A 25,863-nucleotide genomic window follows, 5' to 3' on the forward strand; every position below is an offset into this window, starting at 1 on the left:
GAAGTTAAGGTAATTTGTTTGTCTGCTGTAAATATGTCGCATACGCATAGTACCGTCGTAGATCACTGAAACATGTTAATACAATTTCTGTGTTTTGGCATCAAGTTTATTTTATCTACTTATTTTAACAATAAAAGTTTAATCATATCACTTTGTTTCATATACCCTGGATAAACTGTATAAACGAAAACACCTAAGTAAAAACAAAAATATAAATTTATTTAAAAAAAAAGATCGACGACATTTATTCTTAACATGATATATAAGATTTATATGTAACATACATTATGATAAAGAGTTAAAAAATAAATACTGTGCTATACCGTAGCGTTGATTCGTGATTTGTGTCGTCATTGTGTATGGCAGCAGAATTTGATATGTAGTCTAGGAGGTGACTTTGTGCATGGCTTCTGCGACGTAGTTCACATTCTTTGAAGAAATGCCGGCGACTGAGATGCGGCCATCTTTCGTCAGGTAGATGTGGAAGTCCTTGGTAAGCCTCTCAACCTGGAAAGAGTTGTTAGAACGGTTATTACATACATAAAGAAAAAATACGCCTCATTCCAAGAGGGGTAGGCAGACTACTTCTTTCTTCCTACAATCCCTACATACTTCTTTCGCTTCATCTACATCACAGCTCACTTAGTGCAAGTTTGTAGCACAAGAACCTTTATTCGCTAGTAACAAACACTCCAATCTCTCAGCTGCTTCCTCAATTTTATTGCACGAAATGTGAGTGCTATCTTTAGCCTCCTAACATATAATCCGCATATAGAGGGATACATGAAGTGAAATCTATTTTACCTGGTCAGGCTTCAGTCCGGTGAAGCAGAACATTCCGATCTGGTCGGTGATATGTTGCCAATTTTGTTTGTTGCCGGCGCCCTCGATTCCTGCGCGGAGTTGCTTCCTCATGGAGATGATGCGGTCGGCCATTAGTTTCACGTCACCCAACCTGAAAATAGGAGTTCCAAAGTGATAACTACATTTTTTCGGGATTTGGCCTAATGAGTTTAAATTCCTCTATTTTATATAACGAGTTTAATAACGAGTAAATCGCAAGAGGCAGTTACGATCAAAATCAACAAATTATTTATTTAAGCTCGCCGGTTTAGGATCTAAATACCTATTTCATAAAAAAAAAGTAGCGTAGCTTACGGCAGATTCAGTACCCTTGTCCTATCTCACCAATGGGACTTATAAATTAAATAGTGAAATCTCAAATAATAAATATTATCATGTGACTCCTCCTAAAAGCACTCACCATTGTTTCTTGAGTTGCGGGTTGGACAGGATCTCTGTGACAAGGCGGGCGCCGTATAACGGTGGGTTGGAGTACATAGTCCTGACCATGATCTTGGCCTGAGACATCACTTTGGCAGCACTCTCTGGGTCCCCACAGAGGAACGTCAAGGCTCCAGCACGCTCGCCGTATAAGCCTGATGAAAAATTAAAAAATAAAAATTTGCCTGATTATTATTTATTAAGATAAATTATGGTATGGCTTCCTTAGAGCTAATGATTGAACTATAATCGTTTTTACCACCTTTTTTTTTTACAAATTAGAATCACGAAAACTACTAAATTCAAACGATTTCAATGAAGAAACCAAGAAGTGCCGTGTGGTTGCACTTAAGAATAGGACCAATCTAAATCTATCTCATGAATGACGTAAAAGGCGACTTTGGGGAATACTAATAAACTTGGGATTTTTCTTTTCGGCGATGACCTAGGAATTTGTTACTATTTGAATCTCAATTCTACCATTAAGCCTTACAGCTGAACGTCGCCTATGTGTATTTTTAAGCTGTTTGTTCTATCTACCGTACAAAGTATAAAGGGGAGAGAATAAAATGGCCGATTGTTGCAGCTCAATCTATCGATTAATAATTAGCTCTATCAACCAATTTATCAAATACTCATTGCACTACATTTGGGAACTATATTATTGCTGTACAAAGTTATTGTTGCGATAAGGCCCGTCCCGTAAATTTATCAATATAATCTCAATCGGTTGCCTACCTTTATAAACTCAAACTGCGTTATTACTACAGAATTTCGAACATTGGATTTATTTTTATGGTTATTACTGTAGGTAACTACCGTACAACAATAATAATACTTCTAAACTACTGACCTAGTGTATTAGTTTTAACTACTTAGTCGAGTTTATATAATATGTAGCATACATATGTACATATAGTGACGTCTATGTTTCTTGCGGGGAAGACAGATCTACGAGAGCTGCTTCCGACAAACTGTATTGTAGTTTGGCAGATTATGTAGAAATTAAACATATTATTTTTGATATGAAATAAAGAATTCCACGGCCACTATAGTTTTGACTGTTAATTACCTACACAATATTTTAAGATTGGTTCAGTAAACAACAGTAAAAAAAAACAAATAAACTTACTTGCGCATTTTTAACATTAGTTGGGATTAAGGAAAACTTAAGGATTAAGAAGAAAAAAAATTGAAAATTTTCAATAAACTTAAGTTCAAATTTAACATGTCCTCGAACATGACGCCCTAAGTAAAAACAAGTAACTATTCATCAGCAAGGTTAGCGACCCACGAGTCAAGATAACTGTAACTATGTATCACAATAACAAATTTGTAAATAATATTTTTTGTCTTGTCTTGTAAAGTTGTCACCAACTTTACTGCTTAATTTAAAATGTCTTTGAATGTTCAGTTCCGATTTAAGGTATTTATTTCTTTTTCTTTTTTGCCGTACTTATTTTTTAATTATTACTTTTATAATTATTAATTGTTAAAATTACTTGCGAAATTATTACTATACCTAAAATAAACGTTTTTCGTTCGACGTACACGTACTACTCGTATAGCTTAGATGAGTTAAATTAGTTTAACTTCTAATAATTAATTAATACCAATAAATGTATAACGTTAATATTTTCTACACATTTTTTTACGTATTATTATTTATATTAGATGATATTATGTATTTATTTTACTACATACTAGATTTTGCGCGGGATTTCGCTCTTGTGGGAAATGCCTAAAAAAGAAGCCTATAACATTACCGAAGGTCTACTCTTTATTACTCCAGTAGTTTTTGAGTTTATGCATGCGTTTATGCACAAACATACAAAAGCACAAAAAATATATTTTAATTATAGTGTGGATTTTAAATACATATTTACCAAGAAGAATCTTAAGTCTTTCACAAGTTTAGCCAACAGTCCCGATAGGGGGTATCAATTGATAATATCTAAACATAAGATTACTCTTATCTCATCGCAACGCAATACTTATACCTATTTTGTTATTACCTAACATCGCGTGACTGATAGTGATAACATATTTTATGGTTGTAATAGTTCATGACCTTGGAAATAATATTTTGTTCCAAATTATTGGGAACATAAAAAAAAACACGATCTATTAAGATTGAATCAAAAGCTTCTTAAAGGAGGACCAAATTGTTTTGTTAAAAAGGGCGACCCTCGCCGTGCATTGCGAGGAGAAACGCGAAAACTTCAAGTTAATCGACTAAGACTAGCAAGGAGAATCGTAAAATAAAAAAAAACCCCCGTTACCAGGATAAATCTTAGTTGGGTCTACTAGGTTCGACTGGTAGAGAATGCGCTATGGCATTAAGTCCAACTATAATACATTTAGGTGCAATAAAGTTTACATAAATAAATGAAAAAGATGCCCCAAAAATAGAGTGAGCTCTTTTCTTGTCAGAGAAAAACTTGGGTGGAAAAATGTAAAACTCTGCTCCTTTACAATAAAGAGAGCTTTATATTTAATGATTGTGTGTTTTATTATAGTACATTAAGATTCATTTTCGAACGATCAAATTTGTTTAATTACGATGTGTTTTCAGCGGAGTTGTGAATCTACAGGTCGTTGACCCTTAGTATTATGTAGATTTGCATTCAAAGTCATCAAATTCTGAAATCTCACCCATATTCTTGGCAAAACTCTGTGCCAGCATGACCTGGTGTCCCTCTTTGACGAACAGGCGCACGGCCGCGGCGTCGTTGTCCACGTCGCCGGTCGCGAAGCCCTGGTACGCCATGTCGAAGAATGGGAACAGCTTCTTCTCTTTGATGACCTGGACGGATAAATATGTAAAAGTTTTGTCACAAAAGAATTACAAGTAATAATGGTTGGTTTTAAAGATCCACACTAATAATAAAGGGGAAAAAATGCATTATTTGTATTTTTGTAATGAATAAATTCAAAAACTAATTAACTGATTTTGATGAAATTTGGTACACAGCATATTATATACCTTTAAGAATAACTTTGCTTACATATTTTTTTTTCTGTAAATTACCACGGGAGCGAAACCCCGCGCATAATCTAGTTTACCTATCATAAATGTAGCTGGAAGGACCTATAAATTGGCTTCTTCTATTATGGATCTAATAGATGGATATAGAAACTCTTAAAAATATATACATACACCAGAAAGTTGCGCCCAGTCGGCGGGCTTGGGGTCCACGCCGGTGGGATTGTGCGCACACGCATGTAACAAGATTATTGATCCTTCGGGGATTTTCTGAAAAATAAAAATAAATATTTAAACAAAATATGCTGAATTTAACCAATAGTATTATATTTCGTTAAAATTATGCGCGATTGCAAAGGAATATATTAAATTTGCAGTATCTTTTAACACAAGTCTGACTATAACAAACATTGCCTTTTTTTTATTTTATTTTGACATATTCAGTAGGTAAAAACCGAGCTCACATTTTGAGTGGTATTTTCTTTTTATTTTAAATTTCGTTTTACTCATGCGCTTTTTCCTTCTCAACAGTTCCTTCAGATGATGTAACACATTAGGAACAAGCGCCTATTTATTCTCTGTTTATGTATAAAATGAAAACATGATTATGGTCCATTGATAAGAACTGGATTGAACCGGTAATGTATGTAATAGGTATAGTAACAGATAAGGGGATTTTATCGGGACCTCTTAGTTATGCGCGCGGTCGCGAAAACTATTTTGGTTTCTTATGAAGTAATTTGAAATTATTATGTAGGTACCTACTTAATCAATGTAATCTAGGTAAAAGGTAACGCGCGTTATGTCTATTTGTATCGACTTCAGGCAAAAATAGAAATTTCATACTCAGGATTTGCTTTAAATCATTTAAAGTCACATTTATTCAGATCATATATATTATATACCATGCTGTAAAAAGATGTGGTAAAATTTTTGAATTGTGATTTTTATATGAACTATTTACTAGTTAATCGTCTTCTACGAAAAGTCCATGAAAGAGGTGGATGTTATACTGTGGCGGAATACAACTTCTATAAAACCGCTGAGCGCGATGAAGACGAATAAATACTTAGTTTTATTTCAAGGAGCGACTCCCACTTTTGTTCTATAAATTATTTACAGGTTTGTTTTTGTAACGCGTGGAAATGTGTCTGCTTGAATACCAAAAACACCAATGGAACACGAGTTCTTGAACTTTTGTTTTGTCCTAGTTGTTTTTACAAAATATTAAAGAAAAATAGTTTATTGACGTCACACCATTGACGATTCACCACTATCGACAACACGCAGTCGACGCGTGAAATCAATTGTTTTATTGTGCAATATGAAGATTGTTTATCCATGTTATATATTATGCCCAACTTTTACAACATATGTTACGATACCCCTTTCAAGTAAATATTAAGGTTCAAGACTCTTTGCCGTGTGGTTTCGGGCACTTTAGAATAGAACCTATCTATAGGTATGACAGAATTAATTGTACACTTTTTTTTTAATGTATGTATGTAATGTATTTTTTTTTAATGGATGGATATGGTGGATGATAAAACTTCAAAAAATATCCAATAAATATAGAAATCACATGTACAAATACACTCCAAACACAATATTATCAGATCCATAGCCTTGATAAAATCAGTATGCAATATTTATAGAAAAGTAAGTATGTAGATAACGCAAGAGTATCATAAAAGAACATAGAGCAAGGTTAAGTAAGATTACTTTTAAAGGGCACTTTTACAAATTGGTCTTTGTCATATTTCACCTAAAAATATGCTTTAAATCTTTTGTCTTAATGGTTTCTTCTAATAATATGCCTTTATTACTTGACAAGTAAGTATTTAATGTTACATACATAGTTAAGGGAATACCCCGAGCTCCTCTTCAGTGGGGTGACAATGTTACCGTGACTACAGATAGAAGAATGAAATATAGGTATCTAGAAGTATTTAATGTTACAAAAATAAACTCCTAGTAGATAAACATTAAGCTCGGAACCACTGTCAAATAGAAAGATATTTTAATTAGCAAAAAGGAAAAAAAAAATAATTAAACTTACGCTGATATCTTCAATAGCGCCCTTGACATCGAACCCGTGTGTGTTAGGGTCGTAGTAGCGGTATTTCTTGTGGGACAGACCCAGGGTGTTGCAGATCTGTGGGTGGTTGCCCCACGTGGGGGTAGGTAGCCATATCTCCTTGTTCTTGGCGTAGTGCTTCGTGACAAACTCGAGCCCGAGACGGAGCGCCCCGGTTCCGGATAACGTCTGTAAATAGGATTTAATGTTTACGCGGATCTCAAAAAGTCCGTATCCATTTACTAATAAACTCAAAACGATTGAACTTATTTCGTCGATATTTGTCAAAGTACCTATATTAGAAATTCAGGAGTAAAATCGGCTATTTTAATTTCTGAAAATACCTACTCAGGAGCGAAGCCCCTGCCTAAGACTAATAAAAAAAACGACATAAGAAGAAATTATTTTGCAAAATTTGCATCAATTAATTGCGTGATTACGACAATGATCATTAAAACCAAACGGACATGCATTATTTGCAGAACAGGATGTCATTTGTTTAAGCCAATGTAGTTTTTTCATTGTAAATTTTTTTTTCGTACAGTTAGTGATCATGGTGTAAAGACGCACCCTGGACTCCTTTACAAAGAGCTGAAGATGTGACTGATATTAAGGCCAGGAGAGAATGTGAAATGCGAATATAAATATAATTGATAATTTATCATTAAATTGTTTTTGCTAATGTGTAAATTGCATAACAAATATTCAAATTGAAGACTTCCATTCTTAAAATTCACTAAGGCAAGGCATTAATTGAGCCATTATTTTTCTGCAGTCAGTTCATTAAAACATTTTTTTCAACTATCGTATTTTGTCTGTAGTATTTGGTAAACCAAGGGTAATAATTTGGTATAGCTTTGAAACAACTAAACAACTTGTTTGTTGTGTAACAAACAAAATACAAAAGCGCTATTACAAGTGTCTGCAGATGATCAATGATGCTTATGTTACGATTTTAGTAGTTAATTAGTTACATGATAGTAATTGATAAACAGTGCATCATTAGACCTTGCACAATTAGTTGTCAAGTAAACATCATTATGACGAGAGTATGCATTTCTACCGCAACTCGCGAGGTAAATGCCAATCAACAAAGTCAAGGTCGAATTAAAATACACGTTACAAAAAATGGAGTGATATAATACAACGGACAGACGCATTTTCTAAAACGGTTATAATAATTCTATTTTGATGTGAAATTCTTCGTATATGGGGACCCTTGACAAATTGCTCAAACAAAAGCAGATTAAAATATTTTATTAAGTAAACAAGTAATAAGAAACTTTTTCTTTGATGTCACAGATGGGTAAGTCTTCTGTGTGATCTTGCACGAAATCACCACCAAATTTTTCCCGCGGATATTGTAAAGGCGACTAAGGCAAAGAAATACTTTGACCATATTCAGGAACAAATATTTCTCACAAGATTGTTTACCTAATAATTGAGAGTATGCTAAATCGTGCCAACGAAATTTCCATGGAGACTACAAGTTCCAACTCCACATCATCGGAACCAAAGTTCCCTATGAATGTGGCATGTGGAGGTCGTGCCTGAAATAACAGAGTATTCACAATAAAGACATACCTGGACAGTACAATTTGTTTTATCTTTGAGAACTTGTGAATTTTCCCCAAATGCAAGCTGGGCTACGAGATCAGTGTATGCGGTTTCTCCAGCAATCGGAGCATATTCATGGTTCAGGCCTTTCTGATGAAGAATTTCTTCAGCCTACAAAATAAAATATTAAATTAGAAACAAAACAAAAGAACAACTAGTAGTAGACTGAGTGTAGGTAGTAAATTATATTACACATTTATATATACATGAAAATAAAATTAATTATACATATAGGCTTTAGCAGCCACAGAGCTTTTAAGCAAATATATTAGAATGCAATTAGTTGCTATAATCAGATAAGAAAGTGAGAGAGAGAAGAAAGTACTCCTTCTAAGGGAAACAAAGAAAGACTTGATATGTATGAATAACTCTAAATATGTACAAAGACATACTTTTTTAACTGAAGGCAGTACAAATGGTTTGCCGTCATCATCTCTATAGGCTCCTACACCAAGATTGACCTTCTTGGGATCCGTGTCCCTTTTGTAAGCCTCTGTGATACCAAGGATAACATCTGGAGGACCCATCTGTACATTGCTCCACCAGTGACTATTGATAAGAAAAAAAATTAATGTCATTATTTGAATCTCAATTCCATCTTTGAGACATACAGATGAATATTTTGGTCATTTCCAAACTGTTGGCTCCATTTTCAACGCAAGAAAAATAAACAAGATTATATGTATGTAAAAGAAATCTTGGTAACATATCCAGTTGTGAGAATGTGCAAAATTTCTGTCCCTTCAATTATCTTTTATCCAAATATGCAAATTTCTAGATATTAAAAATTCTGTACATAATGCAAGCAATGACTAGTGTGTTACTGGTAAAACAATATTATATATTCTAATAAGAATCTGATTAGATAAACTGTTACTCTAAATTGTTACCTTAGTACAATATTTTTATCTACTGAAATATTAATGAGAATTTCCAAACTATAACTCTGTTCAAATACCAACTTGGATGACTGCTATATAAGAGAAGTATTGAAGTGTTAAAGATTACAGAGACACTTACTAAATATCCAACAATTTTAAACAATGAATATAAAATATAAATTTATAACACAAAATTTACATGTGTACTAACCAAATAGTACCTACTTAAAAAAATCTTACAACAAACTGTTTTTGGTAGATAATTCATTTGAGTTGGAGTTGAGTTAGTGATCCACTGCAAAATTAATAATCATCCCACACATTTTTCCACATTTCTGTTGAAAATAATAGAATAAAAAGTTATTTATATGCTTAAAAACTAATATGGACCATATCATAGTGTGGACACTGCTATTGAATTAATTTTGATAAAATTTGGTAAGACACGAGGCCTTGGAAAAAATTAAAAGGATATTAACAATTAATAGTATTTTATTAATCAGTGCATAGTAAAACATTGAAGTCTATCAAGAATCGTACTGTGCTACAGCAGCTGTCTGGTAGGTACATACCTACTAATACGAATTATCATCTGGTTCTTACTGAAAATAACCGTAACACTGATTTAAGTATCGGATGCGTAAGGCAACCAAATAACCGCGTTTTAGAGTTCTTTGTAATTTATTTCACATTGCAAGTAAATAACAACTAACCTCTGCAGAATATTACGTAAATGCCGGTATAAGCTTTCTTTACCTGTTCGCTCTTAGAGCAGTTGAATTCAGAATTACTTCTACATTATTCGTTTTGTTAAGCACTTGACAAGCCAATTTTTTCATAGACTGGGCCATCCTGATGAGAAGTACTTGAGAAACACGGAGAAAAGTTTACACAAGATACCTAATTTACAACAATTTATTTTATATCTCGAGCCTTCTTCACTGCAATGCGCACTTATTATTAACTGCTGACTGACGAGTGAACTGACTATATAAATCGGTACCTACTGTTACTGAACAACTGAACTGACTGAAGTCAACTCAACTGACACCTAGCATGGGTATTTTATTAGTCAACGTCGTCGAGTCAGTATATGTTTGTCATGTCACGCCGGAATGCCAAATTCATGTCAAATTAAATATGACGTTATTCTTTCTGTAAAGTGTCGATATCTATTTCGTGTTTATTTGCATTGAAATTTTTACAGAATGGCCGCTGAAATAAAGCCTGCACCTAGGACACCCAACGATAGATTTTCTACAACGAAAAAACCAGCACTCCTAAACAAATTGGAGGGTTGCACTGACGATGTAAATGCGGCAGTGGTCATACCTGGGGAGGATGGTGTAATTAGCGTTTGTGACGATAAGTGAGAGCTCTGACTCATTATACAATGCTAATTCTACTTATTATCTGTTCTTCGTGATATCTGTTATGAACTATTTTGGGCATTCATCATAATTTTCCGACTGTGCAAATTTATATGTACCCTCTCGCATCTGTCAATATATTAATGTATTTCGCACTTTCTGTCCCTTCATTTGCATTAACTGTATTTTTAAATCTGTTTCATTATTTTAATTCATCTAATTTCACATTGGGAAATATGTTTTTGGTAATTTATTTGTTTTTTTCTATAACAGGACAGTAAGAGTATGGTTAAAGCGTGACTCTGGGCAGTACTGGCCTAGCATCTGCCAGTATATGCCGTCAGGGTGCACCTCCATGTTCTATACTCCTGAAACTCGGCAGCTGTTTATTGGGCAGGAGAATGGCACTATTTCAGAGTTCACGCTTGCCCAAGATTGCAATAGGATAAATCCAGTAAGTATTCATGTATTGAAATAATGCTACAAACTTAGGATAAGTTATAAAACTAAGTAAATAACTTAATCATTCATACCTTTGTTGCTGATTTGTAAATATACATAAACTATGACTGAAAAACATTTTTTTAGCAAATCTAATTAGAATTAAACTTAAAAAAACTATTTGTAACTGTTAGCGACGGCCACGCTGCTAACCTTTTTGGTTCGGCGCCATAGTTTTATGTTTTTATGAGAAAAGAAAAATAAATGACATTGATCCAGCCTCTACCAGTGCCTCTGTCGGTTACATTTTGTGGTCCTTGAGCTGAATTTGGAAAAGGCTGGTAAAATGTTTCGCACTCCCCCTACATCGCGCAAACGGAAACCACGCGGTGCCAAGGAAGAGTTGCGCCAGGATTGTGGTGAGGTTCCTCTTTTAGTTAAATCAGAAAAAAATGGATCGGTCGACCAGCATGATGCCAAATCCGCAGCAACCGGTAAAACTAAAGGGACGTCATCATCCCTTTCACGGCGGAGGGCGTTGGAGCTGGAAGCGGCGCAAGCTAAAGCCACTCTAGAGATGGAGGCCGTACGTGCAAAAGCTGAAGCTGCAGCTAAAATAAAAGCTATTCAGGCTGATTTAATTGATAAGAAATTGGCCGCTGAAATTGAATCTCTGGATAGGCAAAGACGGTCAAAATCTTCGTGTTCCGTCACTTCAAAATCGATGTCTCTTGACAGCAGAGTGCATGCCTGGCTCGATCAGAGTATAGAATCTCATTATGACGCGTCGCTCGAGCCGCTAGATGAAACGCATTCAACTATTTCCCATGAAAACTGTAAAGAGAACCGAAAGAATGACATCCAAAAGCTGACTGAAGCGCTACGAGATACAATTGTTGCCTCGACATCAAAAAATAATAACGATAAGCTTCTTACAAGGTTGGCGACATCCAAAGATCTACCTTATTTTCATGGTGATTCGCTTGAATGGCTGCAATTTAAACAGGCTTTTTATGAATCGACAAAGCTATGCAAGTATACAGACACTGAGAATGTATGGCGTTTACGAAAATGTCTTCGAGGGGAAGCTAAAGATACGGTTTCATCTTTACTGATCGGAGTTACGTCACCTGATGTTATAATTGAGACTCTTGAGCTCCGATATGGGAGGCCTGAAACAATAGTAAATAGACTTATAACCCAATTGAAAAAGCTTCCGTCCTTACCTATGTCATATCACCACGACATTGTCAATTTTGCCATCAAAGTCAAAAACTACGTGACTGCCGCCAAAGCTATTAAACAAAACGATTATTTAAGAAGCCCTGAACTTGCAAGTATTATAATTTCCAAATTTCCAAATTTCCAAATATTCTTGTCTGCAAATGGACTGATTACATATTCGAACAACAAGACAATGACTTACCCAAACTAGAAAAACTATCTGAATTTTTGTATGAAGAAGCAAATAAGACTGCGTTGGCCGGGGTAAGTCATATTCAATTTCAGACGTCGGACAAACGTAAACCCGATGAGCGAAAAACTACTCACGCAGTACTTCTGTCGGCTGTAAGCAGTGAAGCAGGAGAAACACCTAAGTGCAGATTTTGTCGTGTGAGTCGTCATTCCTTACCTAATTGCCCACGATATAAACGAGCTTTACGTAAAGATCGTTGGAGATTTGCTCGAACGCAACGCTTATGTTTCAAATGTCTTGCTTTTCGTCACCGTGAACCAGAAATGTGCCAAGGCGACAACTGTGACGTCAATGAGTGTGGTCAGCCACACCACCGCCTCCTGCACTGGATCGCACCTAAAGACAAGTTATCTGAAGAAAAAGCAACAGATGAGCCAAAGAGCAGCAGTGAAAAAAGCGAGACAGTCACCCAGACAAATGTAGACCAATGTTCTAAAGTATTACTACAGATTGTACCATTGACAATATTTGGGCCCAAGGGGAGTATGCACGTGCATGGTCTTATTGATGGAGGTTCTACAGCGACTCTCCTGGCAGCAGATATTGCAGACCACCTAGGCTTGCATGGAGAAAAACGCATGATGCGAGCACGAGGTGCTTGGGATACTGAATTAGTATGTGAGATGGAGTTGATTGACTTTACAATATCCAACAGCAGCGGAGACAAGTACAAGTTAAATGCTAGGAAATTGAAAGAGTTAAATTTACCTTCTCAACATTTATCTAACTTTGATTTCAGCAACTATAAAGTTCCTGAAGATTTTGATGTTTGTAACTGCGGTGTGCAGCCGAAATTATTGATTGGTCAGAATCACCACGACCTTATCGCGCCTGAGAAATGTATCCGAGGTAAGCAGCGTGCGCCGTTTCTGACCAAAACTGCCCTAGGGTGGTGCGTCCATGGGAATAACTCGGTAAGTGAGTCCAACTCGTCTGACCGTTTCGCCACGCCCGCTCTAAACCTTAGTGTTGACTGTCCTAGACAGGGGGGAAACGTAGTGCCTATTTGTCATTTGTTTTCTATAGAAGATATTAAATCTCTCTCTATACAGTCTTCTGATAAGAACGCAGACGTAGATTACGACGCAAAATTATATAATGAAGTTCGTCAATCGTTTGCTTTAGAATCAATAGGTATCTGCACCAAGCCTAGACAAAGCCCTGAGGATTTAAGGGCTGTTAATATATTAGATAAGACGTCGCAAATGTTTGGTGATCAGTGGTATGTCGGCTTACCATGGAAATACGACGATGTGGTTTTGCCCGAGTCTTATCCTCAGGCTTTAAGTAGGTTGAAAATGGTAGAAAGAAAGATGCAAAAGAATGAAGCCTATGCATCCAGGTATCGGGAGCGAGTACAACATTTATTCATCAACGATTTTGCTAGAGAGGTGCGCGAAGATGACGTAGGTTTCGAACGCGTATGGTACTTGCCTCACTTTGGTGTTGATAACCCTAATAAGGCTAAGTTGCGGCTCGTATTTGACGCAGCTGCGAAAAGTAAAGGGGTGTGTATAAATGATTTTCTTTTGCAGGGACCTGACTTGTTGCAATCTCTCTTGGGAATTATGTTACGTTTTCGCGAAAATCCTGTTGGTGTCATAGGTGACATAAAAGATATGTTTTTACATATTAAAATACGTAAAGAAGATATGAATGCATTTCGATTTTTGTGGAGAGAAAATACATCAGAGCCAGTCAAGAAATATGTGATGACTTCCCTTATATTCGGTGCCAACTGTTCTTCTTTTGTTGCGCAATATGTTAATCAGTTTAAGAACACAGAACGGTTTGAAAAGGAATTTCCTGACGCTGTTCAGGCCATTAGGAAGAACCAATATATGGACGATTACATTGACAGTTTGCCTGATGTTTCTTCCGCTGTTAAAATGGTAAATGATATTTTGCACATAAACCAACAAGGAGGCTTTCTTATGCGAAATTGGCTTAGTAATAGCGTCGATGTTCTAAGAGGTACGCCAAAGGAAACCCTCAACGAGAAAGCCGTGAAATTCAACATTGAAGGACAGTCTGAACGAACACTCGGTCTTCTTTGGTATGCTGCTACTGATATGCTAGGTTTTGATTTGTCATTCAAACGCATCCCGCACGAAGTTTTTGAGAAGGAAAGAAAGCCTACTAAACGTGAATTATTACGAATTATCATGTCAATTTATGATGTTCACGGATTTCTTGGGCCATTTATCATTCAAGGTAAAATTATTATGCAAGAAACATGGAAAAGTGACATAAAATGGGATGAGCCTGTTTCAGATGAAATGTTTACTTCTTTTCGTAAATGGTTAGAGCAACTGCAGACTTTGAATCGCATTTCTATACCACGATGGTACTTTAGAGTCAGTCCTTATAGCGCTGCATCGGGGGCCCAGACCCGCGCTGACACATTGCAACTTCATTTGTTTTGTGATGCATCGCCATCCGCGTATGCTGCAGTCGCTTACTGGCGTAAACAAAATAGTGATGGCTCAGTGCAAGTGTCCTTTATTGCCAGTAAAAGCCGTTTAGCGCCGATTAAGGGAGTCACAATCCCGAGGCTTGAATTACAAGGTGCGTTATTAGGTTGCCGACTAGCCGACACAATCAAATCAGAGCATCGTTTTAAAGTTGATAAAACATTTTATTGGACTGATTCAACAACAGTCTTACATTGGATTAGAAATGAAAATAAAAAGTATAAGCCATTTATTGCAAATAGGTTAGGCGAGATATGTAATACATCCACTATTTCCGAATGGAACTACGTTCCTTCAGGATGTAACCCAGCTGACCTTGCCTCTAAGAAGCACGATCACATCTTGGAAAATGATTCTCTATGGTTTACCGGTCCTCTTTTTTTGCACCAAGGACTTGATTGCTGGCCAATAGACCCTTTGAATAAAGATGTCATTAGTGATGAAATCCTGGAAAAAATACAAGTTGTGTCAAGTGAAGTTAATGAGACGACTAGCTCTCCTGTTCCTGATCCGCAACGGTTTTCATGTTGGTTGCGGCTGCTACGCAGTGCTGCTTCTGTTTTATTATTCATTGAAAAGTGTAGAAAGAAAAAAGTTGAAATTGACAGCGAAGTACTAAACAAAGCAGAAGGATTATTATTACGAAATGCCCAAATGCAATCGTTTAGTGACGAAATACATTGCTTACAAGAAAATAAGCCCTTGAAACGGGATAGTCGACTGCGAGATCTCACTCCGTACTTGGACAGCGATGGTCTTCTACGCGTTGGTGGGCGCATTGGCGCTGTTAAAGAAGTACAAGCAAATGCTAAAAATCCTATTATTTTAGACGGACGAAATCACTTGTCACGATTGATAGTAAAGAACTATCATGTCCAAGCGCAGCATTCTTATAATGAATTGGTAGTGAACGAGCTTCGACAAAAATATTGGTTATTAAATTTGAGACCAACTGTGCGTACTGTGGCCTCACAATGTCTGGTTTGCAGAATACGAAAGGCGAAGCCTGTGCCTCCGAGACTCGGTGATCTACCTGAGGAGCGACTGACGCATCACAAACGCCCCTTCACAGTTTGTGGGGTAGATCTATTTGGCCCAATAGAGGTAACGGTAGGTCGTCAGAGACCGAAACGATATGGCGTTCTTTTTACGTGTCTTACAGTTCGTGCCGTGCATATTGAAATTGTTGATTCTCTGACAACTGACTCACTTATTATGGCTTTAAGACGCATGGCTGCTAGACGTGGTTGGCCCCAAACGATTCTATCCGACAACGGAACAAATTTGAGAGGAGCGGATGCTGAGCTGCGACGAAGTTTTCAAGAAATTGACAGGACTGAACTTGCATTGGAAGCTCTCAACAGAAATGTGAATTGGCGTTTTATTCCTCCGGCAAGTCCGCATATGGGTGGCGCCTGGGAGCGTCTTATTCGCAGTGTTAAAACGTCATTAAAAGTTGTGCTCAAAGAGAGAGCGCCACGAGTTGAAGTTCTTTCAACTTTTCTCACTGAAATAGAAAACATTATTAACAGCAGACCTTTAACACACGTGTCAGTAGACCCTAAAAGCAAAGAGGCTCTTACGCCTAATCATTTTTTGCTAGGAAGCTCCTCCAATCTACCTTCGCCCGGAGTATTTAGTGATGGAGATCTGTGCCTTGGGAAGCAATGGCGCATGGCGCAACGGCTTACGGATCTTTTTTGGAGTCGGTGGGTTAAAGAAGTGTTACCCGAGCTCTTGCCTAGACGTAAATGGACCCAAGAGGGGTTGCAATTAAAAGTTGGAGATTTAGTTTTAGTAGTTGATCCATCATCTCCGCGTAACACCTGGCCAAAGGGGATTATAGAAAAAGTTTACCCAGGTGCAGATGGTAGAGTTAGGGTAGTCGACGTTAGGACTGGAGCGGGTGTGATAAAGCGGCCGGCTGCTCGCGTGGCCTCTTTTGGTTAAGGAACTGAGTATCCTCTATGAGGATACTAGGGGGGAAAATGTTAGCGACGGCCACGCTGCTAACCTTTTTGGTTCGGCGCCATAGTTTTATGTTTTTATGAGAAAAGAAAAATAAATGACATTGATCCAGCCTCTACCAGTGCCTCTGTCGGTTACAGTAACTTTGGTGGCATTTTGTATAAAAGTACTACTAAAGTACTGTTAAAATACTCTAAGATTAAAATTTAGTAAATTTAAAAATTACACAGCGACTAGAACCCTCAACCCAAACTTTTAATTAGTAGAAAAATATGGTTTTTATCACAATGACTACAAATTTATTCTATTTACTAATCTATTGCTTTGGCACAGACTAGGGAGTATTTGGCTCACACAGCCAGAGTCACATCAGTGGTGTTCTCTTTGAGTTGTGAGTGGGTGCTGTCCGTGAGTCGAGACAAGATGTTTGCATACCACTGCAGCGAGACAGGTCGTAGGATCGGTGTCTACTCTTTTGAAGCTTGGTGCACAGCTTTGCAGTATCCTTTTGTACATTACTTTTTAAGATGTAACATATACATATGATCATGTCTTTATCCTTTGCGGAGTAGACAGAGCCAAAAGTCTTGAAAAAACTGAAACACCATGTTCAGTTGTATGGCTTTATGATAAAATTCAGATTGAAATAGAATGTAGTATATTTTAATCATTTACATGAAGAGAGTTATGAATGTGGATGATGCGAAGGAAGTATGCAGAGATTGTAGCAAGTGGAAAGAGGTAGTCTCTGCCTACCCCTCCGGGAAAGAGGCATGATTTTATGTATGTATGTAAAGATCACTGATGTACTAACTTACACCAAAATGGTTTAGGTGTGAAAGTAACAGACAGAGTGTTGACTTCAATGACCAACCAAGTCCAGTAAAGGTAGGATTTAACTGATAAGTCAAATATTGACTATTGTAGAATACTAGTGACCCGACCCGGCTTCGCACGGGTGCAAAATTCGGAAAAAAATTATACATAAAAACCTTCCCCTTAAATCACTCTACCTGTTACAAAAAACCGCATCAAAATCCGTTGCGTAATTTTAAAGATTTAAGCATACAACCAAACAGACTAAAATAGCGACTTTGTTTTATATTATGTAGTGATTCTATTGATGATTCCTTGCTCTACACCAATATATATGTGTTACTTTGTTGCAAAATATTTTGTCAGCCCATATCATTTCCTTAGCATAATTTTAGGTTCGACTCCCAATCCAAATACGCATTTGTGGGAGATTACAGTGGGCAGATAACTATGTTAAAGTTAGACAATAATGGCGCAACACTAGTCACAACTTTAAAAGGCCATACTGGGTGAGATTTATTTCATTTATAGTACATAGGAAGCTATTTGGATGATATGTCTGTTGCGGGGAATATGAAATAAAAATCAAAAATACTTTTTTCAGTTCCGTAAGAGTTTTAAACTGGGCGCCAATACGCCAGTTACTGTTTAGCGGGTCTTTCGATCAGGCCATCATAGTATGGGATATTGGTGGGCAAAAGGGAACGGCGTATGAATTACAAGGACATAGGTAAGATACATTTTTTAAATTATTATAATACATATCTATTGTTACTACAAAACAATTAGTTTTTTTTTACTTTGTTGACTATTAACGGCTCTCACCATCGCTACCTCATGTTTATCCAAGATATTACGAGAGATTAGAGTGTTGAAACTAATTTTATGTTTGTAGCAATAAAGTGACGGGTCTATGGTACGTGTCGAGCTGCGAACGTCTAGTTTCTGCCGGGGAGGACGGAGCCATGGGCGTGTGGGAAATGGGCGTGCGCCGCCGGGAGACGCCCACGTGGAAGGAGGCGGACTTGTGCCAGATCTGCCGCGCGCCCTTTATATGGAACGTCAGGGCTATGATGGAGAAGAAACAGCTTGGTAAGTACTTAGTCGGGTTATCTAGTTAACCACCTCAACACACAAATATTTTTAAAGTTATTTAATTATGCGTGATGGTATAATCTTACTAATATTATAAATGCGAAAGTTTGTGAGTATGTCAGGATGTCAGTACCTATGGATGTTTGTTACTCTTTCACGCGAAAACTACTGTACCGATTACGATGAAATTTGGTATGTAGGTAGCTGAAGACCCAGAATAACATAATAGGCTACTTTTTATTCCGAAGTTCCCGCGGGATTGATTCAATACTTTAGATTGAACAAAGGGGTATAACTTTACTGTAAAGTGACTTAGTAATTTTTTATGGTTTTACATTCTGCAAATTGTGATTTATTGTCTCGCGTATGTTCTTATCACTAAACTTGAATCCGCAACTATTCGAAATATTATAAAAAATGCAAGTTGTCTGTTGGATCAGTCTGGGCTGTGGGATCAGTGTGAACTATACAAACTTAAGTGTGTGTGTACGTTATGTTTGTAGGCCTTCGCCAACACCACTGCCGCTGGTGCGGCGCGGCGGTGTGCGCCACGTGTTCCCCGCACCGCCTGCCGCTGCCGGTCATGGGGTTCGAGTTCCCGCAGCGGGTCTGCACCGGCTGCTACGAGATATTGCGACACGAGCCGTAAGTCCATGGAAATCATACTTGTCAATGTTCAAATGTATTTTGATGTGTCCCTTGATCCGGCTCGAAGGACCAATTTTTTTTTAAAGAATGTTAATAGAACGTACCTTTGTCATGAACATAGGACTATAAATGTATTTAAAGGGCGTAGATAAAATTTACCCTGACACTCCCTTTATCTGGCTTGAGGACCAAAAGTTGTTGAGCTTCTATGTTTTGATATTAGTTAAATCAGGAATCAAAAATTATGAAAAGCCATTTCCATTTCTGTGGTTTAGAGAAGTTCTTTGAAGGGGTAGCGAGTTCGTTGCCTTTCTTTTTGAAAAAAAATTGATTTCTCTTCCTTGATTATGCTTTTTCTTCGTTCAAAATCACGAAAGAACTGAAAAAAAATAATTGTTATTTTTTCAGTCGCGAATCCCTAGCCTCGTTCCACGATATGAAGCACGCCGTAACATCGGTGTACGTGGACGAGGCGACCGGTCGAATGTGCACCGCTGGAAAGGATAGAGTCATCAAAGTATGGGATATAGGAATGTTACTCGCGCCGCCCTCGAACCCCACCACTAGCGACCAATAGCAAGGAGTACGCGGCCTCAGTACGGAGATGAGAATGTGAGAACAAAATGTTGCTGTAAGTCGCCTATTAAATTTTTTCGCTTAGTCGCATTGAGACGTTCTGTGCTCTGTGTCCCACGGTTTCGCTGGCTATATCTGTACTAATCGAGGTAAAGTTTAAAACTGATTGTTGTAAGGGCTTATCTTCGAATAAATACTGAACTGTTTAATTAAAATTCTTTAATGGTTAAAAATTTACATTATTTGCGGGTGTTCTTAGGCTGGTAGGTGGCATACCGCAGTGTATACTAATGGCCGTTAGTGTACATCATCAATATTTTATCTTAATTATAGCGCAGTGGTGTTAGTAATTAGGTGAAACTATGTACATAGAAACTAGATAGTCTATGCCATTATTTAGTGATAAATTACTGAAAACGAAAAACATTCATATTAAGAAATATGTAGTCATTCATAATCGGGGTAGACAGAGCCTCATGTTGTTTAATAATATTGATTCATTTATTTCCGAAATAATTTCGAAATGTAACTTACATAAATTAAAAAATATATTATATTTATATTAGACATGAATAAAACAATTGAAATTTTTTATAGAGATTAATTTGACAGGCGACTTACAGAAATGCTTCTGCTAAATAAGAGTCAGCATAGAATCTAAAAACAATTGTGTTTATCTAAAATATTTTATTTTATGTTAATTTACTTCTTAATCTGTTAATGTTTCTTCAACGAATATTTCGTTTGTCGGCGGTAAACTAAGACTGAGCCTATCCCTTCATATAACTGTAGTTTCAGTAAGATTTTCGGATCATGAATAATGTAGTATATCCTAATATATTATTATCTTAAAATAATATTAATTGTTAACGCAGGATCTCCGATTAAAATTTAGTTATTATATCTACTCAATGCTTGACATGACTGATGAAAGTAGTAAAATCCTTAGAAGAAAGTTTTTGTACACTAAACTTATTAAATACAAACGCTTTTGTCTTGATGATACAGATGGAATTCACGAAACGTCAAAACATCATAACAATGGATTACTTCAGATGAGCGAATGAAACGTTTTTCTAAATATCTCGGTTGAAACATTTATTGTATACAAGAGGCCGCCCGCGACTTCGTCCGCATGGAAACCCTATCAATCCCGCGGGAACTCTGGGATAAAAAGTAGCCTATGTGTTATTCTGGGTCTTCAGCTACCTACATACCAAATTTCATGGTAATCGGTTCAGTAGTTTTTGCGTGAAAGAGTAACAAACATCCATACAAACTTTCGCCTTTATAATAGTAGTAGGATAGGATAAATGTTATAACCTAAATGCGTATCTGTCCTTGAATTTTTTTTTCCTTTGCAGTCTGTGGCACTGGCACCACACCTTTGGCAGTCATTATAAATGTATGTCGTCTGTATGTCAGTGACATTTTGCAAGAATTTGGTGTGTGTGACTAAGTGTTGCACTAAACTTGGCATAGATTGCGCATGCGCATCTTTAATCAATATCTATATATTTAACAGCTCTTGCATTACTTATTTATTAGAGAAAGGGAGTTAACGGGATTTTTTATTTTATCCGGGAGCAGGGAGCGTATTCGGATATCTTTAATTTATGGAAAAAAAAAATTGGTAATTCAAATTTTTGAGATAATCTTTAATTTCTTATTTACATCAGTTACTTCAACGCATTGAGTTTCCATTACGATTAATGTTCGTGGGAAATAGTGCTAATTCGATGAATGAGGGATTGTGTAAAACCTATATTTTTGTTTAATATCGGTATTAATTTTATTTATCTATAAATATTAAGATTGTAGATGCAATTCTATGTAATTAAAATAAAAATTGTATTTTCGCGTTACTTTGAATAGGAGATATGGAGAAGTGATTTTTTTGAATATTTTTTCCCGTTTCGGTGATAAGACATGTCATAATTATTATTTTTTTTACTTTTATGAAAGAAAATATTTGGCACAATACTATTTGTTTATTCAAAATATATAATATTGTTAATAAATTGTTATTGGTCTCGATTAACACACAATTATTATTGTTGATGCACTTTTAACAAGTCAGGTATTCCATCGGTTTGTTATAAATTCATTTAATATATTAAAAGATTTAATAATATTTTCAGTTATTATTGTCAATTTTAGTGTATTCTTGATTTCTATGTCGTCAAAAAAAAGATAGTTTTATAGGATAATAGATGATTTACTAAGCAACTTTATAAAAAATATTCCACACGGTCAAAAGGTTTATGCCAAATTCGTTTAAAGAAAGGATAAAAATCTCTTTTATTTGATCGGAGCTCTTAAGTTAAAAATATGTGATTGCATATTCGGAGCGTCAGTGGTCGGGTGGTTGGAGGTAACCGAATAAAAGCGTGTTGCACACATTCAATTCCAATTCTATGGCTATAAAATGTACATACCAATGACTCTTGAGTTATGTACATTAGTTTGAGTTCTTACGGTGAGTGAAGACATCGTGAAGTAGCCTGCACATTCAGGCAATTGAATGTGTAAACATGATCCAATAATGAGTGAGGTGCCCTTGCAAGGGTTGCCAAGGTCAAACTAGTCCTAAAGTCCTTTTGTGTCAAAGTCTGACTTACACAGTACAAGGATCGTGGTAATAAGCCGACCCCGGCCTCCAGTGAGGTAATGACGCTACCGGGAGTAACGCCAAGTGGATGATGATATAATTAAATATTAAAAAAATCCAAGTTTTTGGCGTGGACCAATCAAAACAATGTGTATAAAATTATAAATATCTTTATATATAGTGTTGTATAAATACAACGATTATGATACATACAGTACTCGGCGGGAAAGATACTATTATCGAACCTTTGGAAAAGGAAAATAAGCTTAAATTGCCTACATAGAGTAAGGGACTGCCACTACTCCCAATTCCTACAAAAATTACGTTTAATTTAATAAGAACTTTGAGAAATTACAGTTATACGCGACATATGACTGAATCTTGTTTAGAAATAGGAACATCGAACGCATTTAATTTAAACAAATCCATAGATATAACCACAGAATACAAGAGATCTGCCACATCTATACAGTACGTTTCTTTCTCATACGGTTTTCTATTTGTGGCTGGTATAAGTAACACTAGTTGGTAAAGAACTTCGCCAACCGACCGTCTTTTTGAATTAGTGTGCGATGTGTGATCTTTTCTACCGGGTACTGAACCTTATATAAAACTATAGTTGTTGTGTAAAAATGTATAAATCTATTATATTACATTAAAGTTATTAATTAGAAACATTTTTAGTGAACGATGTAAAGACGCCATAAATGTTTTGTTTTAAATAAGCGATGAGTATTTTTTATTAAAATTCAAAATTCCAAAGTATTATTTAAGATTTATCCTGAAATTAAATAAGTTTTGAATAAGTGCTTATTTTTATCAATATATCATATGTCCTTAACAATCAGTGTTATCATAAAATATATGTTCTTCACTAAGTATTTAAGCATATTTTTGTTAATTGATCTTTTTTCATATTAAATTATCGCTTTTATTATTTTTTGACTGAGGTCATGTGTTTTAATTAAAGTATGTTATAATTAAAACTAATCAATGTTTCACTATACATTCTTTAAAATCGTTAAAAGATAATTTATTTTTCTATTAATGGAGCATGTAACTTATGAGTTTGTAAGTGAATGTAAAATATAGTCACTGTGTAATTACTAGCCGTTATATACTAAATAGGTTGCTTAAAGTTTCTATGCCAATAAAAACTATAAAATAAAATGTCTATTATTATAAACGGAGGTAGATAATAAGGAAGCGTTGATAACAGTTAAAACACAATCGGAAAATGTCCAGTGTCGATTCACAGCCTTATTCCATAATGTTCAGGTACATCGTAGTCTCCGTTCGACCCTCGACTATATAGCGTTTACGCTTCGAATCAAAAAAATCCATTCGTATTGATTTCAGCCGGGACAGGAATATTGAGATTTAGGAACACACACTTGGCCGTTAAAGACTTTGTCCACTGGGCACGAAAGGTAAGTCCGTATGCCCGTTACACAGAAATAGTACCGTTGACATTGGCTGCCTAGTTGCACGAAAAAGCCGTCTCTTTCACAGAATTTCCCGCCATTTTCCACGGCCTGCAGGGGCGGGGCGCCGCACTTGTGATGCGAAGGATCCACGCAGGAATGCCCGTCGAATATCTTCCCTCCGAGACAAGAAAGCGTCGCCAATCTGTCGCCCCCTTCACAGTAGAAGTATCTGAAACGTTAATTTGATTTAGATTAATTTCAGATTTTTGATAATGCCTAAGGTTAGTAAGATGCTATGGTTTTTTTTTTAATATATTTGCTGAACGTTTAATCTAATTTGTTTTATGGTTGTTGTAAAAATATTAAAACAATTATTATTTGTTTCCAATGATCTATCATTCATTAACGTAAAGACGCATTCAAAATGTATTCAAATAGAATTATATTACCCACCTATGGCATCCTGACTTAATTTCCGCGTGATAGCCATCCGATAGGCCGAAACAGGAGAAGTCCTCCACGGGACAGAGGCCTGGCCGCGGCGGTACACACGACTCCCCGTCAAACACGCTGCCCGCCGCGCACGCATATGTGGCCTTCTCCCCGGCTGCGCATGCGTAATATCCCCTACACCCGGTGTCCTGCCCGCGGTACCTCCCGTCTGGACGACCGTAACACGAGTCCCGGTCCAGACTTGGACACAAATATGTCTCTTCAGGCGAACACCGGACACCATCATACACATAACCCGCCTCGCACGCGAACGTAGTACGAAGCGACCCCTCACAATGGAAATATCGCGTGCAGTTAGATTCCAAGTCCTGATAAGTTCCACTTGGAAATCCTTGACATTGTATTGTTGGCTCCGGGCCTTCACACACAAATAAATTAGGTGCAATGCAAGACACACCGTCGAACACTAGGTCGCGTTCACACGACCCGCGAGCCACGACGCGCTCGCGCCTGCACTCGAACCACGACGAACAGTCTCGCCAGTCTCTGTGCAAGCCGTCAGGACGATTGAAGCACGGGCTCCTCGCCGGCTGAGGGCACACGGTGCGCTCTGCGGGCTCGCATCCTCTGCCCGAGAATAAGTGACCGGGTTCACAAACACCCCGCCGTATGACACGATGAGATTCACAAACAAAGTACTCGCGGCATCCTGTTACTCTGTCAGCATATGCACCGTCGTCGGCATATTGACACAAAGAAGAACAAGCTTCGTCTGAACAGAAATCAGCGTCGCCGGCCGGCAAAGGTATAGCCGCAGATCTCGGCGGGGGGCAAGACTGCACACATGCACCACCGGGGCAAGAAAATACTCCTTTTAGTTCACCGCCGCGGCAGTGTAGCATACGTCGGCATTCATGTGAGGAGTCCGGATATTTCCCATCGGTCAATCCAGTACACAGCGGTTCGTAGCAAGTGCCTGCTCCTCGGGTACAGGCTTGCAGATCAATATCGAACCAAGCTCCGGACGGGCAATAGTGATCTACGGCGGTGCTGTTCTCACAGCGGTAATACTGGCGACACGCGGTGCCAGGGGTGGCGTACGCCAGTGTATCTTCAGGGGCACATTCCCGGCGGATGCAGGGTTGCCGGCGTCGCGGCACGCAGGCTCCGGCTACCTCGCTGAAGGCTCTGTCTGCCGCGCAGGAATAGCGGCCTTTCATAGCTCCTCCTGCGCACCTTACATACTCGCGGCAATTTTTACTGTAGTCCGCGTAAAGACCGTCTCTATGACAATGAATGGTTTCAGCACCTGAAATAGAAGGAAATATTCTGTGATTATCCTTATATCTGAACTAATTTCCATTAGTCATTGTTTTATTTTTCTTCAAGATTTCCAAATTACATCGGATTATGTGATTTACTTCTTCAATAAGTAGTATGATGATTATAGAAGAATTACTTCTTTTATTATTTTAATTTTCATATTAACATTATTTATCTGAGATACTAATATTACTCACTGTGAAGTCGTGTTAGAGTTACGAGCACGAAGAGCGCGATCAGCGCGCAACATGAGACAGGCGCACGCGCAGACATGTCGGCTGCGACTGACGGTGGGCGCGCAATCGCGTGACGCAGCGCCCGGCCAGGGTTCCTTGACAT

The 25,863-nt window shown here is 37.3% G+C and overlaps 3 protein-coding genes across 3 annotated transcripts; 1 reads left to right on the plus strand and 2 right to left on the minus strand.

Moving 5' to 3' along the window:
- Positions 1–198: 198 nt before the first annotated feature.
- Positions 199–9,869, minus strand: LOC106143696 (aspartate aminotransferase, mitochondrial). Its single transcript, XM_060945846.1, has 9 exons — positions 9,602–9,869; positions 8,357–8,513; positions 7,932–8,075; positions 6,330–6,536; positions 4,445–4,540; positions 3,940–4,090; positions 1,265–1,439; positions 805–955; positions 199–507 (listed from the first exon to the last, which is right to left on the minus strand). The coding sequence occupies exons 1-9, from the start codon at positions 9,694–9,696 to the stop codon at positions 385–387; spliced, it is 1,299 nt and encodes a 432-aa protein (XP_060801829.1). The 5' UTR covers positions 9,697–9,869; the 3' UTR covers positions 199–384.
- Positions 9,870–9,924: 55 nt separating this feature from the next.
- On the plus strand, positions 9,925–23,170 carry LOC106143697 (WD repeat and FYVE domain-containing protein 2). The gene is made up of 8 exons (XM_013345837.2): positions 9,925–10,214; positions 10,489–10,669; positions 16,909–17,075; positions 17,787–17,900; positions 17,996–18,121; positions 18,287–18,483; positions 18,990–19,131; positions 19,543–23,170. The coding sequence occupies exons 1-8, from the start codon at positions 10,054–10,056 to the stop codon at positions 19,709–19,711; spliced, it is 1,257 nt and encodes a 418-aa protein (XP_013201291.1). The 5' UTR covers positions 9,925–10,053; the 3' UTR covers positions 19,712–23,170.
- LOC106143698 (uncharacterized) lies at positions 22,465–25,797 on the minus strand. Its single transcript, XM_013345838.2, has 3 exons — positions 25,722–25,797; positions 24,202–25,510; positions 22,465–23,977 (listed from the first exon to the last, which is right to left on the minus strand). The coding sequence occupies exons 1-3, from the start codon at positions 25,795–25,797 to the stop codon at positions 23,677–23,679; spliced, it is 1,686 nt and encodes a 561-aa protein (XP_013201292.2). The 3' UTR covers positions 22,465–23,676.
- Between the last annotated feature and the right edge of the window lie 66 nt (positions 25,798–25,863).

Source organism: Amyelois transitella, chromosome 2 (genome assembly GCF_032362555.1).
Source record: "Amyelois transitella isolate CPQ chromosome 2, ilAmyTran1.1, whole genome shotgun sequence".
Classification (NCBI taxonomy): domain Eukaryota; kingdom Metazoa; phylum Arthropoda; class Insecta; order Lepidoptera; family Pyralidae; genus Amyelois; species Amyelois transitella.